This window comes from Chelmon rostratus, chromosome 8 (assembly GCF_017976325.1).
Source record: "Chelmon rostratus isolate fCheRos1 chromosome 8, fCheRos1.pri, whole genome shotgun sequence".
NCBI classification, from domain to species: domain Eukaryota; kingdom Metazoa; phylum Chordata; class Actinopteri; order Chaetodontiformes; family Chaetodontidae; genus Chelmon; species Chelmon rostratus.
The window spans coordinates 5,288,682-5,302,918 of NC_055665.1; the positions used below are offsets into that span (position 1 = coordinate 5,288,682).

A 14,237-nucleotide genomic window follows, 5' to 3' on the forward strand; every position below is an offset into this window, starting at 1 on the left:
AGCCTCTGTTTAGCTGTCTAGCATGAAAACCAGCAGGGCTCTGGGCTCTCTGAAAACCACTGATGAAGCGCATAATGTCTGCTCTTCTTTTTTTAACATCCCAGAAGGGGAATACCTGCTCCTTTCTTTTACACTGTCTCCCTGCATAATGTATAAGTGCACATTGCTCATACAAATGGCCCACACCACTGGCTATGTAATAAAGGGTTGTGTGTGAATGTGGCTGAGTGATATCATTCCATTTCCTCTGGCCTGGAGGGCCGAGAGGAGCGGCAGAGACAAGACAGACACGCTCCAGCCAGTAAATACTCTTTTCACGGCTGGATTTTTTCCCCCTCTTCTCTGCAGATATGCTGCCTAAGTCGGTGGAAAGTGTCTTCATCTTCCAGGAGGGGAGCGAGGCCGAGCCGAACGCAGCCACCCCGACGTACGACGCCATCGTCGTGGAGCAGTGGACCGTCATTGATGTGAGTGGAGGGATTTGTCTTTTCCTCGCAGTTTCACAGGTTTTGTGCTCTGTGATGCTGACAAGTGTGCAGCCCGGAACCTTACGAGCATTCTATATGTTGGTTTTTCCTTAAATTTTTCACTAACAAATCTTGGAAAAACATTCTTATTAATATCGTGGTATTCAAAAATCTATTTAATCCACGTTGCCCAGCCCCGTTTAGAGCACAAATCCTCTTTGAGAGTCTGGTTCTCTGCCATTGAAATCAGTTGTCACTCACATGCTGTGCCCTTCCACCCCCTCCCCACTCTCCAGCCAACCTTTCCCCCAACAACCCCAAAGGCAAATCTGGCAAATCTCAATTTATGGGACATGTGTCGCAGTCGCTTGTCTTATCAGGAGCAAACAAGCCCTTATCTGCCCGCCGATTAGTGTCTGTCCTCAGCACAAGTTCCAAGTTGGAAATTGATTTCTGTCTAGAGTTGAAGGGTTTGCGGCCATTTCATTACCTTTCATCTGTATGTGTGTGTGTGTGTGTGTGTGTGTGTGTGTGTGTACATGTTTGTGCATGCAGCTGTATGTGCATGCGTTTGTCCATTAAGGGTGTGCGGCTGACTTCGGTTCTGTGTGTCTGTATGTGTTTGTCGATGCTATCTCTGTAATTGAATTTAGACTTTTTGTGGCCTGTGGGTGTCCAAGTGTGAAAGGAGACTTTTGTCCCCCAAACGTGGCTCGCTGATGGTCCAGCCCAGTGCTGATGGCCACATGTGCCAATAAAAAGGCTCCTGTAGCTGCGTGGCGGCGGCAGTAGCGCCTCGCCTCCTCTGAGATGAATGGTAATGCTGTTACAGCTTAACGGGTTTCAAGGCTCCCTCAGAAACGTCAACAGTCAACGGCGGCGGCGAGCCGACACCCAGTGTTCCAGGAGATCCAATCAACTCTTCCGCTGGGACCTTATCAAAAACTGTTTCACCCGAGCAATCTGCGCCATGCCAAATCAGACTGACAACACGCTCTTTCAGAAAGGCCGATCAGGGCCTCGCATCATCCCATTCACTGTGATAGCTGCTCAAAATTGGTATGCAAAGTATCCTCACAGCTCATTATTGTTTCAGCGTGGAGATAATTACAATGAAGAAATAAGGCGGAATATTGATTGCTGCTGGTGGTGGTGGTGGCTCTTCTTCTTTGTACACGTCATCTTGTTTTCCTCCTAACGCTTTACAGTTTTATTTATCCAAACGTCAGACAGGTGTTGGGCTGTATGAAGCTCAGAGGAAAACAAGCTGTTTCATTCAAGCAGTCATTTATGCTGTCGTCAAGTGTGGAGCGTCGCATCTCAGGGACGGCGTCCGTTCAGCACAGAGGGCGGAAAAAAACGTTTTTAATTGTTCCGTTTATAAATGAGTCACAACTAATCAGAGGATTTGAATGTAAAAAGTGCTGATCTGCATGTGTTTCCATCAATCAGGCCATCAATGTTCATTTTGAAAAGCTTGGTGGAAACAGCAAAATTTGGAAAAAGTTTTTATGCTCACTTGAGTTAGTTTTTGCCTTTTTTGGATGAAATTGGAGATGGACACACCTTTGCCGAATAAGTTCTGACATAGTGAACATAACTCACATGACTGATCAGCTGTTTCCACGACAATACCCAAAGAAGAAGAAGGAGAAGGAACATGTTTTTTGTTTCTTCCATGATGTGCAAAAACATGCCAAAATGAAACAAATCCTGCAGACCTCTCTCCATTTTTCTCTCAGGTGGCTAACTGACTTGTGTTGTCTCTGGATTTCAACGTTCTTCTTCTTCAACTCTGTTTATTATAGCCATGCATAACATAGTTTATATGCTGTTTTGCATAGCCTAGTTTATTCCTCCAAACCAATTTATGGCAATTGCGCCTAATTTGCATTTTCTTCGTTTTTTTATTTATAGCGACATTTCAAAATGTTGCTTTAAATTCACTGGACGACAGATAGAAACACAACTAAAAAGTAATTGATTACATCTTTCAAATAACTTGCTGAACAAAGACTACAGCGCCTCAGTCTATACCAGAGCCGGATGAGTGTCACTCATTAGAGTGACCTTGTTGACGCGTAAGACATGACAGTGACACTGAGAGGATTCCATATCAAATTACAAAAACAGATTTATTGTTTACTACCAAATGATAAACTAAAAAAGTTTAATTTTGTTTAGTTCGACTGTGATAAGACACAGAAATATTTTTTCAGAAAGTATTGAAGTGCAGATAAAAGTAATGATGAAAAGTGCCGCATATGAGACAAATAAAAGCTCGTGGGTCAAACGATTCTGACTTCAAAATAAATCACAGGAAGGAAATAAAGAAGAAAACAAGCAACAAACATAAATGTCAAACTGACAAACTAAAATGCTTTTTAAAGTTTTCTGGAAACCGTTTGTGCTAAATGACAGCAGAACACAGGACAAAAACAACATGCTACATACATGATGCTCAGCGTGCACAAGGCTGCTGCTGCATCAAAATGCCACCAGTGCTGCAGAGCTGGTGCACACATTCCTTTTAGCTTCATCAAATCAAAAAACAACACAGACTTTGGACAGATGTCCTAAATGCATTTGAAGATGCAGCAGTTTTCCTGAGCAAAATGACCTGAACAGGAACCATATGGATGGTGGTGAAGTGCTCCAAATGTATAACTCATTGAGGGTCTCTGCTAAGAAACTCCAATTAGGACCAGCTTCACATCTATTGCGTCCTGTGGGAAAATCAATACAGGAGCTGCGTTGGAGCTGATGTACTGAAAGCCCTCTTTCCTTTCGCTGAGATTCACAGGAGCAATATTCAAACAAAACATGTTCTCCTTCAGACCTCAGCCGGGGTTGGTCTTCGTATGTTTGGCCGCCGTGAGCTGCTGCGGGAAAACATCCTCGCAAGTGTGTTTTCAACGACAAACTGCCCACATCTATGAGGATTCTGATTTTTGTTAGAAGCCTCTCATCCTTGTTGTCAACAGCACCATTATCCACTTCAAATCTATCAGCAGCAGTTCCATTCTGACAGATGAATGAATGAAAATGTACACAACAAACTGTATTCTGTCTAGAAATGCATCTAATGCTAAAGAAGGGGGGGTGTTTAGTAGATTGCGCATGTAAGATTTTCATCTTATGTGATGGTGCAGCATTAAAAAAAACCCTCTCTGGTCGGAAGGCTTCACTCAGTGTAAATATAAACTGATGCCACTTGAGTCAGAGGTATTTGGGGCTGAAGACTACAAGTTTGAAAATGAAAAAGTGAGCTTACTGGATCTCCGCAGCCTGCTCCACATGTCTGCTCGAAGCTAAACGCTTGAGGCAACGATAGCCGCACCTAGCATGACGCAGGAACTGTCCTACGCACCAGAGTTCGTCAGGGAAGAAGAAAGCGTGAAAGAAATATGACAATATTTCTGGTTCTGCTGCTTCGATTTTGAGCCTTTTTTTAAACTGTCCATTGTGAGTGTGACAGTGTTGTAGCAGCAGTATAATGCTGGTGCATTGCACTTCCATAATCACCTTGTGCACACAGTTTGTGATGCTGGTCCTCTATTAAAATGTTTTTGTTTCAGGCCCCAGCAGGCTACCACCACAGGCTGTGTCGTACTCTGCACAGCTGGCAAATTGACTTTGACATATAATCTTGCTCAAGTGCCACTTTAAGGGGGAAAAAGGGATAAAGAGGTCAAAAATCAATGGACAGCCACAGTATTTGACCATGGGTCTGTAAGCGATCGTCCTTAAGAGGTCAATTTAACCAAATCCGAAAAGAGCAGATTTTTCTTTTCATTTTTACAGCCATGCACACAATCTTGGGTGCATGTGCCATGTGTGCAAGTGCCTCCACCCCAATACAAAGAAGGTGGATGGAATTTGAGCAGCACAAACAAGTCCATTTACCTCCATTTCAGGGTGTCAGCATGAATCTCCATATCCCCAAACCTCAGTGCATGAAACTGAAATGATCCTGCAAGGCCGCGCACCACTGGAGGTAAATGACTGCTGTTGCTGTTTTGTTTAGTTTTTTGTGACTGACTGTTTAACATATTCCTTACCAGAGTAATAATGCTGCCTTGAGTGAGTGTTACTCTAATTAGATACAGCGGAGATGCAGCGAGGCTCTCATACCTATAATCACAGCAAGAAATGTAAAAAAATCCACGAGGAAATGATAACTTCTGTGCAGGGGTTACCAGTGCTTTATACATAACTTGGAAAAATGGTGAGAGCAGAAAGTAAGACAGATTGCAACCTAGCTCCCTGGTTACCTTGAGAAAAGCCTTTTATGGGTATTATTAGAGCAGCTAGAACATAAAAATAACAGTTGTTTTATGAGTTTGGTATTCGCAAAGTGATTTAAAGCTAAAATAACTTTTTTCTCTGGCTGACTGATAGTAGAAGATCTAAAGGCAGATTTAATAAGGAGCTATGTGTGCTTTATTTACACCGTCTGTACAGGGTTTTTGATTTATTTTCATATGTGGACAACTATGAGTATCACGGCATGACTGTCAGTAAGTCAAATGTTTTCACAACCACTTCAAGCCCTGTGGTTCGATGATGTCGCAGGCTCGCTCGCTCCTTGATCTTGACAACTCATAACCGAAAGACAAACCAGAAAAACTCCAAGGAGAGTTTAGAGAGAGTGGCTGCTCCTGCAAACAGGCACCGTAAAGTTGATATCAGCACGGTTCAAATTCAAGAAACGGCAGTCCAAAGTCACAGCGAGTGAAAGGAGCTTAACAACGCTGACATTGTTGTCACTCATTCCTAGAATTTACTTGCATCCCCGGCTTTGAAGAGCAGCACTTCACAGTCCCCAGAAATTAAAGAGAAAAAAAAATTGGATTAGGGCCCCACATCACAGCATCGCCACGGCATCTTTGAGGAAACAGTTTTAAGACGTGGAAAAGGCTCGCCAGAATCACTTCAGTGGTCGATACAAACGGCTCGGGATGCAGATTTGCCTGGTGCATTATTCACAATGTCGCGTGTACGCCTTCGCATGTGTCCGTGTGTGCATGCCGCGGCCTGCCTGTGTGCATGTTGTGCGGGGAGCTGATAGTTCACGTGTTTCGCCTGTCCATGATATCTCTATCCTCTCTGACTTGGGTGAGAGAAGAGGTGACCTAGATAGAGGGAGAGTAATTTGCACTGTCCCCGCAAGTGAGAGATCGCCCCCGCATTGTCAGACAACGTGACGATGATGCCGATAGATCCGAGGCGGAGGGAGAGGTTTTGGTTTACAGGCTGCGGTTGTCTTTCAGGTGTAGTTCGATATTGGAAACAAGTAATAACATGCACCTAAAATGTAGCAGCGCTAGCATGAACGTCCTAACAGCAGCGGTGGAAAGTAGCATTTACTCAAATATACATCTAAGTTAAATTTTGAGGTACTTTTACTCACATTTAGAGTATAAACTGTGATTTATGACATTTAGTGATGTCTCTAAACTTCTTAGATGGTTTCATTTAAATGACTTCTTTAGGACCAGGGGCCCAGGAGGTGAAGCGGTCATCCACTAATCAGACGGTCACTGGTTTGATCCCTGGCCCCTGCAGTCCACATGTCAACGTGTCCTTGGACAAGATGAATTGTGTGTGTGAATGGGTGAATGGTGGCTTGTGTTGCAAAGAGCAGAGTGGTCAGTAAGACTAGAAAAGAGTTATATAAAACGGATTTCCCATTTTACCATTTGCCCAAAGTGGTCCAATGACACAAAAGCTTTAAAAGAGATTAAAGTCCAAAAACAAAGACAAACTTCTTGTTAGAACTTAATTTTTTTCTTATTCTTGAAAAAAAGATAAATCTTGGGGCAACTAATGACCCTCATATTTATATTGTCATCCTTCAGAGCAGGTCCGACCCCCAGGTTGGGAACCAGAACCTTAACCTGACTGCATATTAAGTAGTTAAAACTAGCTCCACCTCAAACCAACAGTAAAATACTGCTTCTGCATCAGTGACAATCAAATAATGTCACACATTAAAAACATATCAGTTGCCGTTTTTCTGCAGAATGAGTAGTTTTCTTTTGGATACTTTGTTTTTTTTTTAACTATGATTTTAAAAACGTTGGGACTCTCAGATTTCAGAAGAAGCAGATATTTACAAAAATCAATGCAATTGATCAGCTAAAACGTTAAATATCTTGTCTTTGCACTGTTTTCAGTTGAGCACCAGGCTGAAGGAACGTCAGAGAAGGTGTCGCGTGTCGTGTGGGTGGCGTTGGAGGCAGATTTGAGGTTGACGTGACACAGAAACTGGCTCGTCTTTAACTCTTCTCCAAAGTAGGCTGTGGTTAAACGAGTCAGCTCACTTAACCTCAAAAAAAATTTCAGTTTTTTAGCTAACTAGCCTGCAGGCTAATTTAACAAAGCATTCAACAGAGACTCTGGGCTCTCCTGTCAGAATCTGACTCTGAAACATGTCCTTTTATAATATAAAATAATTATGGCAGCTGCTTTTAAGCTGATGATTTGTCTGATGCTCTGTCTCAGAGCCTCCATTTGAATCATGAGTTCCAATCATCAGATACTAATATTTTAATTCTCCTTGCAAAAGTACAGGATGAAAGCTTTCACTGACAGCACAAGAGGAGCGGCAACAACTCCTGGCTGATCCTTTGTTTTCTGAATTACTTCATCCTGTGGTGCCAGGATAGTTCAGCCTTGACTCAAAGGCTGGCTGTTGTTGCAGCAATCCAATTTTAAGCAGGGAAAAGGTCCTTAGACAGTCTGTAGGTGTGCTTGGCGAGGGCATGGATGTATAACTTAAAGGATAACTTTCGTTTTTTACAACCTGGACTTTATTTGTAGCATTAATTACGACCATTTAGACACCCAGACAACTTTGGTGGCATTTGGAGTTGTTTTGAAGAAATTAGCCCCAGAGGAGCGGCGCGTATATCCGTATAATGCGAGTAATCGGGGCATCCGTGCGCAGCCTCTATAAACACATAATCTGCGGCGAAACTCGTTCATATTCCAATATTTTGTTATGATATGCTGGCACTATTCCCCTCTGAGCCCGTGGTGGCATGTTATCCATATACAGAGTCTCGAGGAAACTACCTCTGACGCGGATGATGTCATTTTCGAGCAGCCAGCCACAACACGGCTAACTCTGCGGCAGTCGGCTAGTTTAGCTGTAGTTTGCGACTGTTATCTTTCACAAAATGGATGAATATTTTTCCGACTCTGAGGTGGTGGACGGTGACTTTGTTACGTCCTTACCTTTTTGAGCCGGAGCACACGGACGAGGAGCTCGTTGAAAGGAGGACGCGGAGGCAGAGAGAGGAACAGCTGGCCAGCTGGCCAAACGTGGATATACGCGCCACTCCTCTGGGGCTAATTTCTTCAAAACACTCCAAATGCTACCAAAGTTGTCTGGGTGTCTAAATGGTCGTATTTAATGCTACAAATAAAGGCCAGGTTGTAAAAAAGGAAAATTATCCTTTAAGCAGTAATGATATTTTTAGAACTGCATCTAAGGTCAAGAATGAACTTTCATTCTCGATTTTTAAACCAGCATGGACAAGAGGTCCTTATGGTGCTCAGAAAAATGTAAACCTGAACATCTGTAGTTACACGACACCAGGACAAACTCATCTGTTGGTTTTGTGATGCGACTGAAAGCTCCAGAACACTTACTAAATGGACCCTTGCAGTGAGCTTGCTTTGTCAAACTGGTAGCATGTCTTGGAAGAGCATCCAGCTTCTTAATCAGCTAGCAGCCAACACTAAAGCTAAAACACCATTAGTAGATCCATTAACTCGAGCACAAGAGGCATAATTAACTCCTGGCTCATAAGCTTCCATGTTATCTTGTATATTGTTAACACAGATTATCAAAAAACATGTAACTGTGAGGAACATATGGAAAAAAATAGCACACGTATTGAAAGCTTCTTTGAGATGCCTTTGAAAGGGCCAATCACTCTTAAAAAAAGGTTATTTCAGTGCTTTAAAACATAGTGGAAGCTGAATTTTCTGTTGCTGTGACAACGCTCCAGGCCAAGCGAGCCTATCAGGAACAGTATCTGAATGCCCTTTTTTAAAAGGTATTTGCTTCATCATTACTGGACCGTGTCTGCAAACCTGTTGACCCCAGTCGTCTGCAAAATTACAGTGATGCTCAGAGCTGGTGAAAAGCAGAAATATGGCTTGTTATGTGTACCTTGCAGAGTCAGAGGACGGGGTTAAAGGAAAAACAATATACTCGTATTTTTGTTGAGCTGACTATGAGGCAGCACTTTGAACTGCAGGCTCACCTGCAGCTGCACCCTCCTCTGCCACAGGCCTGAAAACAGACTTTATCTTAGGCCTGCATCCCCAATCACCTGGATAATAAATCTATACGTCCTCTGAAAGTGATAGAGAGGATTGAGCATCAAAACCTTTAAGATTAGAGGTGGATTACTGTCTCTGCAGTGTTGTTGCAGCTCCCATCATCAGATGGGAAAACTGTGACAGTGAGAGTGTCTGACATATTCTCCTCCACCTGGTGAGATGCCCTTTAGCACGGCGGTCGCAAGGTCCAAACGTGTTCATGTGTGTGATGCGATGATCTCGGGAAAATTTAATTTAAAGTAGCTTTGACTGAGGCGGTCAAACTGCAGCTCCTCTCGCCTCTTACAGTGTGGTCCTTTACAGTCGCTCAGATAACATCGGAGACGAAGATGGTGGTGTGATTACTTTGTTTTTTCAGGCTTTCAGGCCGGTGCTGGAGGGCTGATGCAGCGAGGTGGCCCTGCATAATAAGTCATGGAGAGAGGGGAGCCAGACTCTGGGGACTGTGATTAACTCTCACCTACTCCAAAGAACAGCAAGCCATTACAGAAAAATTATTTCTCAATTTGCTTTGCAGGCAAGCTCCGAAAGAGAGCCTGTTTCTGGGACTGATTCCAACACAAACCCCCCAAAAAAGGATAGATGCGCCACTCCCTGTGGGAACTTAGAAAGTAATGCTTGTGTAAATAATGTCTGGAGCAGTGTCTTGTATTCTAACGATTAGCTCTTTGCAACCTACAACTTGATATGCAACTGCTTTAGGTCTGTTTGTGCATGTTCTGTCATCCTGGTCAATAAGAGTCGGTGGAAGAAAAATGAGGGCTTGTGCGGCGGAGTGGGTTTAAGTGTTTTGACATAAAGTCTGTCTTGTGGCAGAAAATGAGCACTGCATGCTGATCAGACCCTCTTTTCTCAGAAATGCTCTGATGCTTCATTCTCTGTATGACTGCACACGAGAGCCACGAGAGGTAGGAGGTAGTGGTAGGAAGGTAGTCATAGTAGTAACCACACTTGCAGAAGTAGCGGCAATAGAAGTAGTAGAGGATCGCAGTAAATGCAGTTGTACTACTTGTTGTAGTTGCTGTAATTATAATGGTGGTAGTTATTGTAATATTACTACTACTGTCTAGATGTAGAACAGTAAAAAATAGAAGTATTAACAGTACTAGAAGTATTATAATAACAGCGGCAGTTGTAATCAAATGAAGTAGGTTTAATTATACGTACTATGCATTTATACAACATGCACCAAGTACATTAAACACTAACGTGGGTGCAGTGGTCGTGGAGGCAGTCTTACTCAGCAGTGTTGCTGTCTTTGCTGTTGTAGCAGACGTTGGGGTTTAGCAGTACTGCAGCAGTAATCCATGTAGTTGTGATTGTCATTCTCATAGCTGCTGTTCTGGTATTACTTGCATGTCAGTAGAGGATATGTGACTTAATAGTATTAACAGTAGCAGTAGCGCTTTATCCCACAATCATTTCCTCGCTCGTCTAAAACGTGTCATCACATGACATGAGCTTGTTATTTGAGCAAAGTGATAGTTTGGGGTGTTGTTTCCCAGAATATCACTGTAAAACACTGTAACACTGTAAAAATTCAGCCCCAAGTCCAAATGATGCTGAGACGCAACATAAATGCGACAGAATGTGATAATTTGCTAATCTTCGTTGACATAAACTCAAATGAAAACGGCACAAAGTCAATGTATTTAATGTTTGACCTCATCAGATGCAGCAACATGTTTCAAACAAGTTGGAACAGGAGCAGCTAAAGACTGGGAAAGTTGTGGAAGGCTCCAAAAACACCTGTTTGGATCATTCCACAGGTAAACAGGTTGATTGGTAGCAGGTGATAGTATCATGATTGGCTATGAAAGGAGCATCCTGGAAAGGCTCAGTCACTCACAAGCGAGGATGGAGCGAGGTTCACCACTTTGTCAACACATGACTGTATAAAGGAGATTTACTACACGGGCTCAGGAACTCAGTAAAGTCACTCTTGTAAACACAGTTTATGAGCAAATGATTGATTCTGTTTTTATTACGTTTTACAGAGTCACAACTCTCTTGATTCAGCGTTGTTCGCTGTCACTTGCCAAACTCCACTGAGCAACTCTGCATGTTTGCAGCTCCACAACAGGAGCAAGAGGCACCTGTTTGACAGTGCCATCGGTAAACTGCACACGGCACGCTCGCGTGTGTTAATGTGGCTCCGTGTGATAGGGGCTGATGAAGGCGAGGGTACAGTATCTTCACACGAAAACCTTTCGCGGTGCGGCTCTAATTAGAGAAGACTTTCACACTTCACAGTACAGTGGAGGCTAAAGTGGCGTGTGTAGGTGTGATGTATTCTCAGGTCTCTGTTCTTGTACAGTTGATCAGTACGCTATGAATAGACTGTATGGAGTTCTGAGGTGTAGCTCGTTCATGCTCACTTCCTTTTAGACTCATATCAGTGCTCATACTGCACCATCGAGGGTAACCGTCTGGAATTTATGTAAAAAAGTTAACGGCTCCAAATGCAGGGACTTTCATTTCACTCTTTTCATTCAAGTCATTTTTATTTTGTATAAATCATAACTTTGGGCATCCTGGTGGAGAATATGAAGCTGTTCCTTGAGGTCTCTTATTAACTGCCAGCTCTGTGAGTGAGTGTGTGTGTGTGTGTGTGTGTGTGTGTGTGTGTGCGTTTGTGTGTGTGCGTGTGAGTGCATATGTTGTCGGTTTCAGCAATCTGACTGCCACACGTCGTGGTTTGTCCTTTTCAGCAGGTGCCTAACATGGCAAACCACAGCACACTTCCTCTCCGAAAAGAGTGTGTGTGTGTGTGTGTGTGTGTTCTGTACAGTACATGAAGTAATCTGTGTGTATTTCGGATTAAATTACAGACTCTCTCCTAAATCAAAATAAGCGTTTAAATGTTTGTGTTTCATCTATTCCTGAATTAAACGCGGCACTGAGGCAACGCAGCCCTGACTCATTTAATGGTGCTTTCACAGCATTAAAATGTTTACCACAAAGTGAGCAGCTTCATGTGATCGGCCTGTTTGTTTCAGGACTTACTGTGCTGACACACACTTGTCATGAATAGAGACGGTTGCCATGTTGACTCATCGCAGCCGGGACTTTCTGTAGCCGCCGATTTATGTTTAGGCTTTTAATCTTTCCTGTGTGTGCGGCTTTTGACAAGACAGCTCACGGACATCTTGTTTTGTCCGCAGGGTTTGCAGGTGAAGGCAGATTATGTTCCTCTGCTTCAGTCCCTGGCCACGTATGGATGGAGACTCACCTGTGTGCTGCCAACTCCTGTAATCAAGACTAACAGGTAATGACCCGCATCTGACCATTAAAGGGGCATTTAGTAATCTATGACCTCTATCGACCCCTGTTGGCAGCCAGCGGAAACTGCAACAACCGCAACTAACAGCCAACATCAGATCCTCAGATCATAGGAATGAAAGTGATGATCAGCAGAAATGTAGCTATTGCAAGTACTCATTATGCAGAATGGCCATTTTTATAGCTTCAAGTCGCCTGTATTTTATTATTGGATAGGTATCACTGATGCATGCTGTAGCTGTTCGAGATGGAGTATGAAAAATCTTAATTGGTAAAGTTATAGCACCTGTCATCAACAGAGCAATTAGTGCATTGTATGAATGCATAGACATTAAAAACAAAGGTCAATATTAAGAAGCTACATGTTGAGTTGAAGTAGAAAAGAAGATAAAATGGAATGAAAAAGAATGCAGTGAGAGATGTGAATAAGCATCCTTCATGTGAAGTACAGGTGCACCTAAAAGTTTTACTTACTGTAAGTGCAGCAGGCGTGCTTGAGTGAAAAGCACTTTCTTATGTTCCAGCATTGCTCCTGAAACATTTAAAAACCTGCAGGATTATCACAAAAACACACTGTCACCAATCTTGAAACAAGACTCTTTTTCTTATTTCATAAAAAGAGTTGACGTTTGGGAGATACGTGGCTTTTGAGGAGATAACAGCGACGTAGCTTTTTGTCACTTTAACCTGATGTAACAGCTGTGAAGCACTGCAGCCTCTATGAAGAATACATATACTGGGTTTTTATTTTTTCAGTTTTGTTGAAGAAAATGGCAAATGTCTCAACTTCCGTCTTTTAGTTGTGTTGTGAGGAGGCAGCTCTTAAGTTCCTGCAAAGTTTTTCTGAAGAAATGTGAAGCTGGAAACTGAGCCTCGAGTTACTGCAACTTCAAATCCAAAGAAGCTTGCAGCAGGAGCATACAACCTACTGTATATGCGACATTATTCCTGATAAAACTGGAACACTGCAGAAATTATAACACGCGCGCCTCGCCTGTTCAAGTTATTGTACAAAGAAATATGGCAGCTTTCAGAAAATAGTGACCTAAATCTGTTCCAAATTAGGCTGAGCCTCAAGTCGAGCAGCAGCTCTGACTGTTGGTGGAAAATCTCTTCACAGAAATGTAACGGTCCCACAGCTAAGCCTCCGCTGACTCATCACTCATGGCTGCTATATGAGTGTACATCCGCTTATGGTCAAAGGCCTCGCATGTTCCTCCGGCACGCTGAAGAGCTTCAATTCAAAACAGAACCTGTCCGTCAACATGCTGATAATGCTCTGCGCCAGTCATTATTTCACTCCAGTGTGGTGGATCGAGGCTCTCTAAAAAACAGCTGCAGAAACCACTCATGGTGTAGAAAACGGTGTAACACACAGAAAAATGAGAAAAACTGTACAAGTCAAGCTTCATCATCTAACAGAGATGTAGGACATAGTCATAGAATGCTTCACACTGATAATGATTCAAATATTATGATTAATATAGCATGCAAGCTATTAATATATATATCCGAATATGCAGCAGTGAGACAACAGCACATCAAACATCCAATGAATCAGAAGCAGAGTTAAACCACAGCTGTGACAACAATGAGTGAGCAGCGAAACTGGATTCAGTAAAGTGTGGACGAGCTGTCAGATTAGTTATATAATCCTGTCAATGAAGAAACGGGTGAAAAGATCAACATTAGGTCTCCATATGAAGCACAACACAATAATTATAGTTCATCTAGTAAGAAGAAGTAAAGATAGTAAAGATTTACAGAAGTAAAAATAAAAACAGCAAAATATGTAACAGCTAACCCAACAGTCAATTAGAATGTTGTATTATACATATATACTGTATATATATATAATGCAATTTAACTTTAATTCATTGTGTTATATATTTAGTCAGTTTTATTTAGTAAATTAGTACAAGACACTACTTTATTATTCATATTTTACTCATGTGCAGTTCAAAATACACCATGAAACTGAGCTATTCTTCACAAGGCCATATTTTTTCTATCATATCTTATCTTATCTTATCTTATCTTATCTTATCTTATCTTAGAGACACATTAGCCTCAGACAGCTAATGGCTAGTTTGGTTAGCAGCAAACGGATTGCAGAACAACTTCATTCCA

General features: G+C 42.4%; 1 protein-coding gene across 1 annotated transcript in view; it reads left to right on the forward strand.

Annotated features, from left to right (window-relative positions):
* LOC121610877 (raftlin-like) overlaps nucleotides 1-14,237 on the forward strand; it is a 104,380-nt gene that overhangs the window by 81,051 nt on the left and 9,092 nt on the right. Inside the window, exons 7-8 of the mRNA XM_041943189.1 lie at nucleotides 349-467; nucleotides 11,990-12,093. Of these exons, the coding sequence (XP_041799123.1) occupies nucleotides 349-467; nucleotides 11,990-12,093 (223 nt within the window). The remainder of the gene's footprint in view (nucleotides 1-348; nucleotides 468-11,989; nucleotides 12,094-14,237) is intronic.